This window comes from Geotrypetes seraphini, chromosome 8 (genome assembly GCF_902459505.1).
Source record: "Geotrypetes seraphini chromosome 8, aGeoSer1.1, whole genome shotgun sequence".
NCBI lineage: Eukaryota > Metazoa > Chordata > Amphibia > Gymnophiona > Dermophiidae > Geotrypetes > Geotrypetes seraphini.
Window position 1 is genome coordinate 26,946,917 of NC_047091.1, and position 14,185 is coordinate 26,961,101.

Genomic DNA, 14,185 nt, shown 5'->3' on the forward strand with positions numbered 1-14,185 from the left:
GATTTCAAGATGAGAACACAAAGTCCAATATCAGCAAATAATAACAAATTGCTTTTAATATTGACAGGAGTTGCCATGTAGCAAATCACACAAAATTGGAAGGATTATACCAAGCTAAATTATACATTCTGGTGGAACTCGGTGTGTCACATTTACAAAATGGAGAAAATATTGGCATTACAACAAGGAAATATAAAAAATTTTAAGAAAATATGGGATCCATTGACTAAATATTCTAAAGATCAGATATCTTAACACATTGATAATAATAATATAGGGTTAGGGTGGGAAACATAGAAATTAATATGAGAAAAAATGAAAAAACAAATAACAGGGGAAAGGGAATCAATATATATAATATGATATTGTACATACAACTATAATTATTATAAAATATGTATTATGCTATTCATTTATTGTAAGAATGAAAATTTAATAAATAAAAATTATAAAAAATAAAAAAAAGGATTTCAAGATGATGGGAAAGAAGTGTTGGAGTTTACATCCCATGTACAAAATGTGCCCGTTATTCAAGGATACATTAGGATATTGAACTTATCTTGAAGTTGTCAATGTAATAGTCTAATGGAAATAAGGAGACAAGGTTTCTGCATTTTGGACTGGTCATGGTAAAACATAAAAAGATATACAGGATGGATAAGATAACATGACTTAATTAAGAAGTTGAGTTTAGTTGAATGAATTTTGTGGAGAAGATTAATAAAATTCTCATCTATAGGATATTAGAGGGGGGAAAAAAAAGAAGTTCATCTTCTATATTTTGGAGATATGAATTCTTTAATGGAGAAGGTGATTCTTCTCTTTGATTTCAAAGGTTATATATAAGACTAACCAAGGGTACTCAAGGAACTAAGGAACGTAATAGCAGAGCCACTTCGCCAAATATGTAACCTATCCTTAAAAACTGGAGAGATCCCGGAGGATTGGAAAATTGCAAATGTCACACCCATCTTCAAGAAGGGTTCAAGGGGGGACCCGGGGAACTACAGGCCGGTGAGCTTGACCTCGGTCCCGGGAAAAATGATGGAAGCATTGATTAAGGACAGTATCTGTGAACACATAGAAAACAATGGACAGCTAAAGTCGAGCCAGCACGGCTTCTGCAAGGGTAGGTCATGCCTCACAAACTTATTGTACTTCTTTGAGGGGGTAAACAGACAGGTGGATAAAGGGGAATCCATTGACATCATTTACCTTGACTTTCAAAAAGCCTTTGACAAGGTACCGCACGAAAGACTGCTTAAAAAGCTGTGGAGACACGGGGTGCAAGGGGAGGTCCACCGATGGATCAAAAACTGGCTGGCAGACAGAAAACAGAGGGTTGGAGTGAAGGGCCATTACTCAGACTGGCATGGGGTCACGAGCGGAGTTCCGCAGGGGTCGGTGCTGGGACCGCTCCTGTTTAATATATTTATTAATGACCTGGAGGCGGGAACAGATTGCGAAGTTATTAAATTTGCGGATGACACCAAACTCTACCGCAGGGTTGAAACCATGGAAGACTGCGAAGATCTGCAAAGGGACCTAACGACGCTAGAAGAATGGGCCAAAAAATGGCAAATGAACTTTAACGTAGGGAAATGCAAGGTCATGCATGTAGGGAAAAAGAACCCGATGTTCAGCTACAAAATGGGAGGATCACTGCTAGGGGTAAGTAACCTTGAAAGAGACCTGGGAGTGATGGTGGACACGTCTTTGAAGGCGTCGGCACAGTGCGCCACAGCCTCAAGAAAAGCAAACAAGATGTTGGGTATCATTAAGAAGGGTATCACGACCAGGACAAAGGAGGTCATCCTGCCACTGTATCGTGCGATGGTGCGACCGCATCTGGAGAACTGTGTCCAGTATTGGTCGCCGTACCTCAAAAAGGACATGGCGGTACTTGAGGGAGTCCAGAGAAGAGCAACTAAACTGATAAGAGGTATGGAAAACCTCTCATATACTGACAGACTGAAAAAGCTGGGGCTGTTCTCCCTGGAAAAGCGGAGACTTAGAGGAGACATGATAGAAACCTTCAAGATCCTGAAGGGTATAGAAAAAGTAGACAGGGACAGATTTTTCAGATTATGGGGAACCACAAGTACAAGGGGGCACTCGGAAAAATTAAAAGGAGACAGGTTTAAAACAAATGCCAGAAAGTTCTTTTTCACCCAGAGGGTGGTGGACACATGGAACGCGCTTCCGGAGGCTGTGATAGGCCGGAGCACGTTACAAGGCTTCAAAGAAGGTTTGGATAGGTTCCTAGAGGATAAAGGAATTGAGGGGTACAGATAAGAGTAGCGGTAGGTTATAGGGATAGTCTGGGACCATTGCTCAGGAAATGGGCCTGATGGGCCACCGCGGGAGCGGACCGCTGGGCGAGATGGACCTCTGGTCTGCCTCAGCGGAGGCAACTTCTTATGTTCTATATTGAGAAGGATTTTAATATATGAAAAAAAAGTGAATTGCTTAAATGTTAATGTTATTAATTGAAAGTTATATAAAACATGAAATAGTTTTTAACTGGAAATTCAAGCATTGATTAAGAATATTATCTTGATAACAAGAGTTATAATGTTTTATTTCTTTCTTTTTTTTTTTTATAAATCTTTATTCATTTTCAAAAATTACAATAAGTGTACAACATTCATTCAGAAATACCTTAATTCATCACTTGACATTCTTATTTGTTTTACTCCAAATAAATAATTATATAAGAAACCCATCCCTCCCTCCCTCCCAGATACCAATTTATATTACTCCAAATAAATAATTATAAGAAGCCCACCCCTCCCGCCCATATACCAATAAATAACAATTATCAATTATTATCCTTCAGATTCCCACCCCCTTATCTTATTCAATACTTTGGTGTTTAAGATGTCTGATCACTAGAATAAATCGCCAATGGCCCCCAAATCTTTTGAACTTATTATAATTACCTTGTTGCAGAGCAAATACCCTTTCCATCTTATAAATATGGCACACTGAATTCCACCAAAAAGTATAATTTAATTTAGTATAATCTTTCCAATTTCCTGTAATCTGCTGAATGGCAACCCCTGTTAAAATTAATAAAAGTTTTATTTCTTTCATTGTAAAAGGTAGTAAAAGGATTTATGGGAATGGTCAGATATAATCTTATAAAATTGATTTAATTGGAAAAGAAATAAAATGGGCTTTATGAAATACTTTTTTGATATAAATAAGTAGGATTTCATTATATATATATATATATATATATATATATATATATATAGGTAATTATTGAGGGAATATTTGATTTGTAATACATTAAAGTATAAGTTTATTACTTTTAAGTATAGTCAAGGGAAAGGGATGATGGAAGTTGCCTGGGGGGAGGGGTATTGTGATTACTAATCCTATGTATTATATTGGTATTATTATAGATAAGGCATCTCTCCAGTCCAAGACATTTCATTTCCACAAATGCTGTTTTTAAGTAGCTGCTTCAATAAGAGTGCTGACTTTACTCATGTACAATATATCCAAGAATCTTTTAGAGAAAGTGTGGGACAGGCCCGTGAGATCTCTAAGGGAGAGAAGGAGATGGTGGATGCTGAAGACTTTATGGGACATTTTGCCTTTATCTGCCATCATGTTTCTATAACCATAAAGCTCTATGACCTCACAATGCAAATGTTTAGAGCTTTAGCCTATAGGGAGAGGAAGAGATAGTGGATGCTGCGGATGAGCCATTTGGCCTTTATCTGCCTTCATTTATTTAAAAAATTTCTGTACCGTTTAAACCTAAACGGTTTATATAATTTTACATACATAATGCTATAAAACAAATAAGATCAGACAGACATGAACAAATAATCCTCAGAAAATCAACTATAAAAATGAAAGCCAGAAAGGCTTATACAAAGAATCATAGGAAAATTCTTTAACAAGCAGCAATCATAAAGAATCATTGTCTAGAAAAGGCATTTACAAATAACGGTTTCTATGTTTCTAAACCATATTTTCTTTGAAGGAGAAATAAATGAAACAAGACATTAAGAGGTAACAGACTTCACTGGCTACAAAAGAAGATATTTTTTTTAACTCAAGCTAGTAAACATTTTGAACATGTTTTTCAGAGGAAATGGTTATAGTTACAACTAAACAAAGAAAAATGGGGAGACCCTATGATCCACCGATGAAAACAAAAAACTGTGGCTACAGATGTTCTGGAGATAATTTATTATACACTGACATATAAAAACATGAAAATTCAGTGAAAAAAGTACAATGATAAAAAATACAGTGGTATTTTGGGTCCGATTGGATTTTTAAGAACATAAGAAGTTGCCTCCACTGGGTCAGACCAGAGGTCCATCCTGCCCAGCGGTCCGCTCCCGCGGCGGCCCATCAGGTCCGCGACCTGTGAAGTGGTTACTGACCAATTCAATAACCTACCTCAAGTTCTATCTGTACCCCTCTATCCCCTTATCCTCCAGGAACCTATCCAAACCCTTCTTGAACCCCTGTACAGAGTTCTGGCTTATCACCTCCTCTGGAAGCTTGTTCCATGTGTCCACCACCCTCTGGGTAAAAAAGAACTTCCTAGCATTTGTTCTAAACCTGTCCCCTTTCAATTTCTCCGAGTGACCCCTAGTGCTTGTGGCTCCCCACAGTTTGAAGAATCTGTTCTTATTCACTTTCTCTATGCCCTTTAGGATTTTGAAAGTTTCTATCATGTCCCCTCTAAGTCTCCTCTTCTCCAGGGAGAACAGCCCCAGCTTTTTTAACCTGTCAGCGTATGAGAAATTTTCCATACCTTTTATCAGTTTAGTCGCCCTCCTCTGCACTCCCTCGAGTACCGCCATATCCTTTTTGAGGTACGGCGACCAGTATTGAACACAGTACTCCAGGTGCGGGCGCACCATTGCGCGATACAGCGGCATGATGACTTCCTTTGTCCTGGTTGTGATACCTTTTTTGATGATGCCCAGCATTCTATTTGCTTTCTTTGAGGCTGTCGCACACTGTGCCGATGGTTTCAGTGATGTGTCAACCATAACTCCCAGATCCCTTTCAAGGTTACTCACCCCTAGCCGTGTTCCCCCCATTTTGTAGCTGAACATCGGGTTCTTTTTCCCTACATGCATGACTTTGCATTTCTCTACGTTAAAACTCATTTGCCACTTATTTGCCCAGTCTACCAGTCTCGTTAGGTCCCTTTGCAGGTTTTCACAGTCTTCTGTGTTCCTAACCCTGCTGCAGAGTTTGGTGTCATCAGCAAATTTGATAACCTCACATTTTGTCCCGGTCTCCAGATCGTCAATAAATATATTAAACAATAGAGGTCCCAGCACCGACCCCTGTGGAACTCCGCTCGTGACCCATTGCCATGACCCATTTTACCACTGTATTTTTTATCATTGTACTTTTTTCATTGAATTTTCATGTTTTTATGTCAGTGTATAATAAATTATCTCCAGAACATCTGTAGCCACAGTTTTTTGTTTTTATAGTTACAACTAAATCCAAATGAACAGAAAATATACTTGTAGATGGTGAGCATAGCTACTTATTAAGAAAAAGTGCAGGGTAGGTTTCCTGCCCTGTAATGACAGAAGAAAGTAAGTGCATTTATGTGAAAAATAAAAAACCCGGTTATGTGCCTCTCTGTAATCTGGGAAGCCTGTCCATCATAATGGAGTTCTGCAGGATCCCCAGTATTTCAGAGGCACAAGGCAGGAACCAAGCAAAACACGTTTTTCCATTTCCCCCACAAATCAACCAGGATGGACTTATTCTATCTAGCTCTTAGGTCAGCAGCATTTTGGGGTCAGAAAGGAAAATTTATTTGTTGAGCTGTTTACAGATGCCTAGTGGGACTTTGTCTTCCTGTGGAGAGAGCTAGTTGGAAATGGTAAGAAAGTGGGTCTCGATGCAGCTCTGGTTCTCTTTTAGCTTATTGAATTAATTGTGTAATTTCTGGTATCCTTATAGCTTTGTCTTATTTTTAAATAACACATTGTACAGTTGTTTTTTTTTCCTGATTTGCCATTCTTATTGGGGCTTCTTTTAGGTTCTAACATGGGCAAAACAACACCAACAGAGGCTAGAGTCTGCACTCACAGAGCTGTTGGCAAATTCCGAGTTACTGGAAGAGCTGTTGACATGGATTCAGTGGGCTGAAACAACCCTGATGCAGCAGGACCAAGAGCCAATCCCACAGAACATCGATCAGGTCAAAGTGATGATCTCCGAACACCAGGTAATGTCCTACGGTCAACTTGGAGGTCATTAAACTCATTCTAGTGTGTGTTTAGACTTTAATTGCTTTCTTTGTTCACGGACTAGTCTTTCATGGAGGAGATGACTCGAAAGCAGCCCGATGTGGATAAAATCACCAAGACCCACAAGCGGAGGACAACTGATCCAAACCATGCGCCGTTCATTGAGAAGTCACGCAGCAGCAGTAAGTGTCACAGCTCCATAACTACTGCTCTCCTCAGCCGAGTTTGGCCCTCATGCCCAAAAGCTTGCCTTGCAAGTAAAACTGGTTGTAACCAGTTTAACATGCAAGGCAGCTCAACCTTCGAGGGCTTTTATCAATCACGGTAGCAGCCACCGAGAACCTTATGCAAAGGCATTTCAAGGCGCTCTTTATTTTTAAAATGAGCACTCCTTGTAATGCAAAGAACGGAATGCCCACCTCGTACCGGGTCAAATTTTCCAGCAGGTCTGGAGCTGCCGCTAGCTGTTTGTGCATCAGTTTTGTGAGTGTATGCCTCACGCCTAGAGTCAGAACACAGCTTTTAGGCGTGGGACACCTACTCAGGTAACAGACGCACACCAGGTATGTCCATAATGGGTGTTTAAAACAAGAACAAAAAACATTTTTAATAAACTGCTTGCGAGCTCCGCTTAACTCTACTCAATTTGCATGCTATGTGTGCTGAGCATAGCCTGGCAAAACAAAATCGCTCCCAGCCTGGTATTTTTTACCAGGTTGCCAGAGCTTTGTGCATCGTACAAAGAAAGTAAGTTTGGGTCATGTTATTGGTGCTTGAGCAACTGGGCAGTTAAGAAATCATTTTAAGGGTTACCTTATTTTGCCCTGTTGCCTATGATTTTCTGAGCATTGATTGAACTGCATATCTGACCTGTTGCTCAATTGCCCTGATGTCTTTCTCTTCCTTAAGGAAAGTCTATAAACCAGGCATCACCTTTGCCACCACTTTCTCATCTCTCTCAAGCTGAAACGAAGAACCCCCGCATTAACCAACTCTCTGCCCGCTGGCAGCAAGTCTGGCTTCTGGCCTTGGAGAGACAGAGAAAGCTGAATGATGCTCTTGACAGGCTTGAAGAGGTAATGTCTGCCTTACACACCTGGCTCCCTTATTCTTGAATTTTCATCAGCATTGCTATTATAGTCCACTCTTGAAAAGAGCCCTGATTTAGGAAACTGAAATGTTACAATTTGAATAATAGTATTTTTATTTTAAGATGTTCTACAAATGAAAAAATACTGCTCACAGGTCTTAAGGAAATGTCTGCTGTATTTACTGTCTAAAGGTGTCTCTCCAAATGTTAGATCCTAGGGAGGCAGTGCATGCTAACTGCTTCACTTCTTCATGCTTCTCCATCTTATTCCAGCTGAAGGAGTTTGCAAACTTTGACTTTGATATCTGGAGGAAGAAATACATGCGCTGGATGAATCACAAGAAGTCTCGGGTGATGGATTTCTTCCGGCGTATTGACAAAGACCAGGATGGGAAAATCACAAGACAGGAGTTCATCGATGGGATTCTGGCATCCAGTGAGTCCCTGATACCTCAGATTTCAAATTAAACAGAACAAGAATTAGTGTTTCAATTATTACTGTCTCACGTACACACCTGGATTGATCTGATTCAATAGAGTAGCTCTTTTGTGTTTTCCCAGTTTGCAGACACTACAATTGCTGTGTACTAGTTCTTAAAATTTGCAACATGGCTCGAGTGAGAACTCATTGGTTTTCAACCTCTTCCACAGTATGCAAATACAGTGGCCCAAGATTCCCTTGTTATTTTGTTAATCTCAACCCAGCAGCACCTTGAAGGTTCCTTGGCAGCAAAGGAAAAATGTTCCTAAATTCTCCCAGAAACACAGCTGCTTGGTTGCACATAGACCCGACATTCATCCCCCTAGGAAGAAAAGATCCTTGCATGAAAACTGGCTTTACTTCATCTTTTGCCAATTATATTCCTGCAGACCTCCATGTAATTCAATTCAATGATTCTTCTCACAGAGTTCCCGACCACCAGACTCGAGATGAGTGCCGTGGCTGATATCTTTGACCGTGATGCAGATGGCTACATTGATTACTATGAGTTTGTAGCCGTTCTCCATCCCAACAAGGACGCTTACCGACCAACCACAGATGCCGATAAAATAGAAGATGAAGTAAGTAGCGCTCTCTCCTGGGTGATCATGGAAAAACAGCTCTTTTCCAGCCTCTGTAAACAGATTATTTGTGCGAAAGGGGACAGAGAGTGTTCTAGGAGCACAAAACCTTATGCTACAGCATAAACTGTGTCATTTTGCCTCCTGTCTAGGATAATCAGGGAATAGGGAAGGAGTGGGATGATACAAGCAAACCAGTGGAAAGAAATTAATGGAATAATAAGTGTTAAATTCCCAGGCAAGATACAGAATGTTAAACAAAATCTGCCTCGGCTCCTGCAGTACATTGGATTTCAGAAACCTCACTATCCTCTCTTGTAGAAGTGTTTTACTTACCTGATGTTCGCAACCCTCTCCTTCCTTCTGCTTTTATGGAGAGGGACAATATCCGCCCTTCTCCATTCCTCTGGACAATGCCGAACTCTGTGTATCACCCTATCTTTTCCATCACATTCACCCATTGGGATGCTTTGGATAAACTAATATTCCTCTTACCGGGGGAGGACATCTTGTACGGGAACTGTTGGTTCAACATTGCCCTGATGATGGATGGGACTGGATGGACCAGGCAGCTCATTATCTGCTCTCACTTATGAATGAATCCAGAGGTGTTTACATAGGAAACTGAATTCTGCTTTTGCTTCACAGTTGTCATCTTTCTTATTTTAATCCAACAGGTCACAAGACAGGTAGCTCAATGTAAGTGCGCCAAAAGGTTCCAAGTGGAGCAAATCGGAGAAAACAAGTACCGGGTAAGAAAGAAACAATGGGCAGTTAAATTGATTGCTGGTTGAGATCAGTGTTAGGTTCTTCCACCCTCATCCACGCTGTCCCCTCCAGTTTGCTAAAGTGTTCGCCTTGTTCTACCATGCAACACAATGCTTCCAAACTGACCTCCCTTATCTGCACCTGTGTGAGGCACCCTGAAGAAGTTTGCTTAGTTTACTTTGATAGAAGTTTTTATAAATGAAAACAGAATCTTCTCAAAAAGTGAAAAAGAACAGTAGGTTCTAATGGTTACTGTGGATGGGCAGACTGGATGGGCCATTTGGCCTACATCTGCCATCATATTTCTATAACCATAAAGCTCTATGACCTCACAATGCAGGTGTAAAGAGCCTTAGCCAATAGGAAGAGGAGATGCAAATGTTAAGAGCCTTAGCCAATAGGGAGAAGAGGAGATAGCGGATGGGCCATTTGGCCTTTATCTGCCATCATGTTTCTATGCTTCTATGTTTAATCTGAATTGCCAACTGATGTAGCCAAAAGCGTTTTAGGTAGAGTTGCTGTATTAATTTCTTCTGCTTGATGTGCTCAGTTTTGGAGTTTTATTTCACATCAGCAGAAGGAACTTGCATGATCCCCTTAACTCCTCATTCTGCAGAAAATCCAGCCATTCAGATCCAAGTTTATTTTATAGGACTGGTGACTTGAAGAGTCTGAAATACTATATCCATAACAATGTCTTTCATCACAGCGATCGGTTCTGTTGAATGACAAAATCCAGGCAGCCCAGGAATAAATGGGTCACAGTAGGCTCAGGAAGACTGCGACATGTAACAAAAGAAATATCCACCTTCACAAATATTACCTCTACAGAATTCCTTCGCTCCACTAGTGCACTGCGATACTCAAGAAAACAGAAGAGAGGTGGGACTGGAACCAATGAAGATAACTCAAAAGAACAAGTGCACCCTAAGCACAAATAAAAAAGCTAAAAACAGAAAACTATTACTGTTGGGGGATTCCATCATCAGAGGCATTAACCTTGGAACACAAGGCGAGGAGACCAAAATAGTGAAATGTCTTCCAGGATCCTCAGCTACCAGGAGTTCCAGGCAAATACAGACTATAATTAAGGAAGAAACTAAGGATTTTAACACTGATGTTGTTATCCATCTGGGAACAAATGACCTGGCCAACAACTCCACACTTGCAGCACAGAAAGCTTTTCGGGAGCTTGGTGAGGGCGTGAAACCTTTTGTAAAGACTTTAGCTTTTTCTGAAATACTGCCTGCATATGGAAAGGGAGAGCAAAGAGTGAAAAACACAGAGGACTTTAATAGATGGCTCAAAGCCTGGTGTCATCAAGAAGGCTTCAGGTACATAGGAGGATGGGGAAATACATGGAAGGACAAGAAGCTATATTGCACTGATGGGCTACATATTACTACAGCAGGAAAAAGAAACCTTGCAGAGAAATTTAGACAATATTTTTCTAGGCATTTAAACTAGAAGGTGAGGGTGGTGTATGTACGAAGAACAATTATAGAGACCACCCCTGGTAAAAGAAAAGATGTGATAGTAGTAAAGATTGCAACATAAACAATTTTAGCAACTAATTTCTTAGCATTGCAACGAAAAGTGAAACGAAACAAAAATCCATACGAAAAAGATTATCGCTGAAAAATAGCTGGAAAGCGATGACCACAAATGCTCGCAGTCTAAGCAACAAAGTTCATGATCTGCAAGCCCTGATGTTAGAGGCAAATCTAGATATTGTCGCTATCACAGAGACATGGTTCAGTGAATCATATGGATGGGATGCAAACATACCTGGATATAATCTTTTTAGGAAGGACAAAGATGGTCAAAAAGGTGGAGGAGTAGCTCTCTATGTAAAGATCAATATTCAAGCGATCGAAATGCAAGGGACCTGGGGAGAGGAAGAAGCGATATGGATTGCTCTGAAAAGAGAAGATGGAACTTCTATCTACGTGGGTGTAGTCTACAAACCTCCGACTCAATCGCAGCAAATTGATAAGGATCTGATTGTGGATAACCAAAAGTTTGGAAGGAAAGAGGAGGTTCTGCTGTTGGGAGATTTCAACCTGCCGAATGCGGACTGGAATGTTCCGTCTGCGGAATCGGAAAGAAGTAGGGAGATTGTGGATGTCTTTCAAGAGGCTCTGCTCAGACAAATGGTGATGGAACCCACAAGGGAAAAAGCGATATTGGATCTGGTCCTCACAAATGGAGAGAGTTCTAATGTTCGAGTGGGTGCTCTCCTGGGAAGTAGCGATCATCAAACTGTTTGGTTTGATATAATGGCTAAAGTGGAGAGCGGCCGCACGATACTTAAAGTTCTAGATTTCAAACGTACGGACTTTAATGCAATGGGAGAGTACCTGAAGAAAGAGCTGTTAGGATGGGAGGACATAAGAGAAGTGGAAAGACAGTGGTCTAAGCTGAAAAGAGCGATAAAAATGGCTACGGACCTTTATGTGAAGAAAATCAATAAAAACAAGAGAAAAAGGAAGCCGATATGGTTCTCCAACCTAGTGGCTGAGAAAATAAAGGCGAAAGAGTTGGCGTTCGTGAAATTAAAAAAAAACCCAAGAAGAGGAGAGCAGAAAGGACTACAGGGTGAAACTGAAAGAAGCCAAGAGAGAGATACGTCTGGCGAAAGCACAGGCGGAAGAACAAATGGCTAAAAATGTAAAAAAGGGAGACAAAAATTTTTTCAGATATATTAGTGAAGGAGGAAGATGAAAAATGGAATTGCTAGGCTAAAAGATGCTGGGAACCAATATGTGGAGAGTGATGAGGAGAAAGCGAATGTGCTAAACAAATACTTCTGTTATCCCAGGCAGGCAGGCAGGCAGGTATTCTCACTAGTGGGTGATGTCATCCGACAGAGCCCCGATACGGACGTCTCACAAGCATGTCTTGCTTGAAGAAACTCAGAAGTTTCGAGATGCCCGCACCGCGCATGCGCCAGTGCCTTCCCGCCCGATGGTCCGGGCGTGTCTCCTCAGTTCTTTTTCTTCCGCGGAGCTGAGAAGTTCACTTCAATTCTGCGCCCATTGAATCTGTTTTTTTATCTTCTTATTGCCGCGGGTTGGGTTCTTTTGGCTCTCCCGTGCATTTATTTTCTTTCTTTGATTTCTTTAAAAAAAAAAAAAATTTTTCCTTCCGATACCGGGTCGGCCGCGTGGCTGGGGCTCCGCGCCTTCGACCTTGCGGCGGAACTTTTCCGGCCTATGTCCCGGCCGATCACTGGTTTTAAAAAGTGCAGCAAGTGCCAGCGCGCGATTTCGCTCACGGACCCTCATCGACGCTGCTTACAGTGTCTGGGCCCGGACCACTTTCCGAAATCGTGCCGGCCTTGCTCCACTCTGACGGCGCAAGCGTTTAAGCGCCGCTGCCTGCTGTGGGAGTCCATGTTCAAGATGGAAGTTTCGTTGGATCCTTCAGCTTCGACATCGACTGGTGCCTCGACTCCTTCGGCGAAGCCCTCTGTCTCCCCGGCCGCTTCGGGCCTTCTGAAAACAGCCTCGTTCACGCCGGTTTCGGCCTCGACCTCGGCGTCGGTGCCTTCTTCCGTCTCCTCGGAACAGGTATCGACCCCTATAGGTCCACCGGTGGTGCTTAAAGTGCCGAAGGCTGGCAAGCAAAAGCACGCAGCACCGAAAGAGCGCGGAGCCCGTGCGGAAGGGCCCCCTTTTGGTGCGGATCCCTCCATATCGGCTTCGCTGAGGTCCATTCTGGAGGCTCAGTTTGTGGAACTCATGACCACCATGGGTCCCCGGCTGATTGCCTCGATCCAGGGTGACCTGCCAGTTCCGGCTCCGAGGGGCGGCCCGCCCCCCCCTCCTCCACCGCACCGCTCGACCTCGTTGCTTAGTGAGGAGGAGCAGCGGGCGGTGTCCAGTTCGTCGAGGCGGTCTTCGGGTAGTGCCATGCCTCCCTTGGAACCGATTCCCTCGAGAAAGGCCTCCCTTAGTGATATGCCTCCCTTGGAGCCTATTCCCTCGAGGAAAGCTTCCCTTAGCGACTTACCTCCCTTGGAACCTATTACCCCGCCCCATGACACAGTGTGGCGCCCACCTTCGAGGCCTCCCAGTTCTGGGCATAGCAGGAAGCAGGACGAGTTCTTCCGAACCCCCTATCAAGCCTGGGCGGTTTCTGGGGAGGCGCCGACTCTTCCGCCTCTCCGATTGACGGCCTCGAGTCCTATCTGCTCCTTGGAGGCTTCTGGGGACCAGTATTCTCACAGAAGGGCTCGATCCCCTTCCAGGCATTGAGAGGGGCATCGATCCAGACACTCTTCGAGGCATTCCTCTCGACACTCGACCGTCTCGCCCCAGAAGAAATTGCCTCGGATGGGGTATTCTGCTTCAGCTGGGACTCCTCCTCCGGGCCTGGAGTTCGAGGACCCTGAGGTGTTTTACTCGCCCTGTTGCTCACAGGCCTCTATGGAGCCCGAAGCCTCGACTTCTTCTAGTCCTTCTCGAAGGCCGGCGCTGGCGGACCAACTGTCCTTTTCCTCGTTTCTCAGACAGATGATGGATGACATGGACATTACCCTCGATGCTGGGTCTCGATACTCCAAGGAGTACCTTGATACCATGCACTTGCCTCGTCCTCCGGCCAAGTCCTTACGCCTACCTCTGCACAAGCTCCTCGACCAGACCTTCATGAGGTGCTTTGAGTCTCCTTACTCTATCCCTGCGGTCCCTGGAAAATTGGATGCTCGGTACCGCACGGTGCATCATAAGGGCTTCGAGGGACCTCATCTTTCTCATCAGTCCCTCCTGGTCGAATCCTCGCTCAAGCGGTCTCATCCTGGCCAGGTGTATGCTTCAGTGCCTCCGGGCCACGAGGGCAGGACCATGGATAAGTTTGGACGACGCATCTATCAGAATTCTATGATGGCGTCTTGAGTCCTGAATTATAATTTCCACTTTGCCACCTACTTGGAATTTTTTCTATCTGTGCTTCGGAAATTCACGCCCTACATCGAGTCCCAGGCTCAGTTTGAGTTCGAGGAGGTGGT

The 14,185-nt window shown here is 43.0% G+C and overlaps 1 protein-coding gene across 16 annotated transcripts in view; it reads left to right on the forward strand.

The window, feature by feature from the left end:
* Positions 1-14,185, forward strand: part of MACF1 (microtubule actin crosslinking factor 1) — a 423,081-nt gene that overhangs the window by 374,880 nt on the left and 34,016 nt on the right. For all 16 annotated transcript variants that reach the window (XM_033953642.1, XM_033953648.1, XM_033953649.1 and 13 more), the window contains 6 exons: positions 6,044-6,232; positions 6,319-6,436; positions 7,164-7,330; positions 7,618-7,780; positions 8,252-8,406; positions 9,084-9,158. In XM_033953642.1, coding sequence (XP_033809533.1) covers positions 6,044-6,232; positions 6,319-6,436; positions 7,164-7,330; positions 7,618-7,780; positions 8,252-8,406; positions 9,084-9,158 — 867 coding nt within the window. The remainder of the gene's footprint in view (positions 1-6,043; positions 6,233-6,318; positions 6,437-7,163; positions 7,331-7,617; positions 7,781-8,251; positions 8,407-9,083; positions 9,159-14,185) is intronic.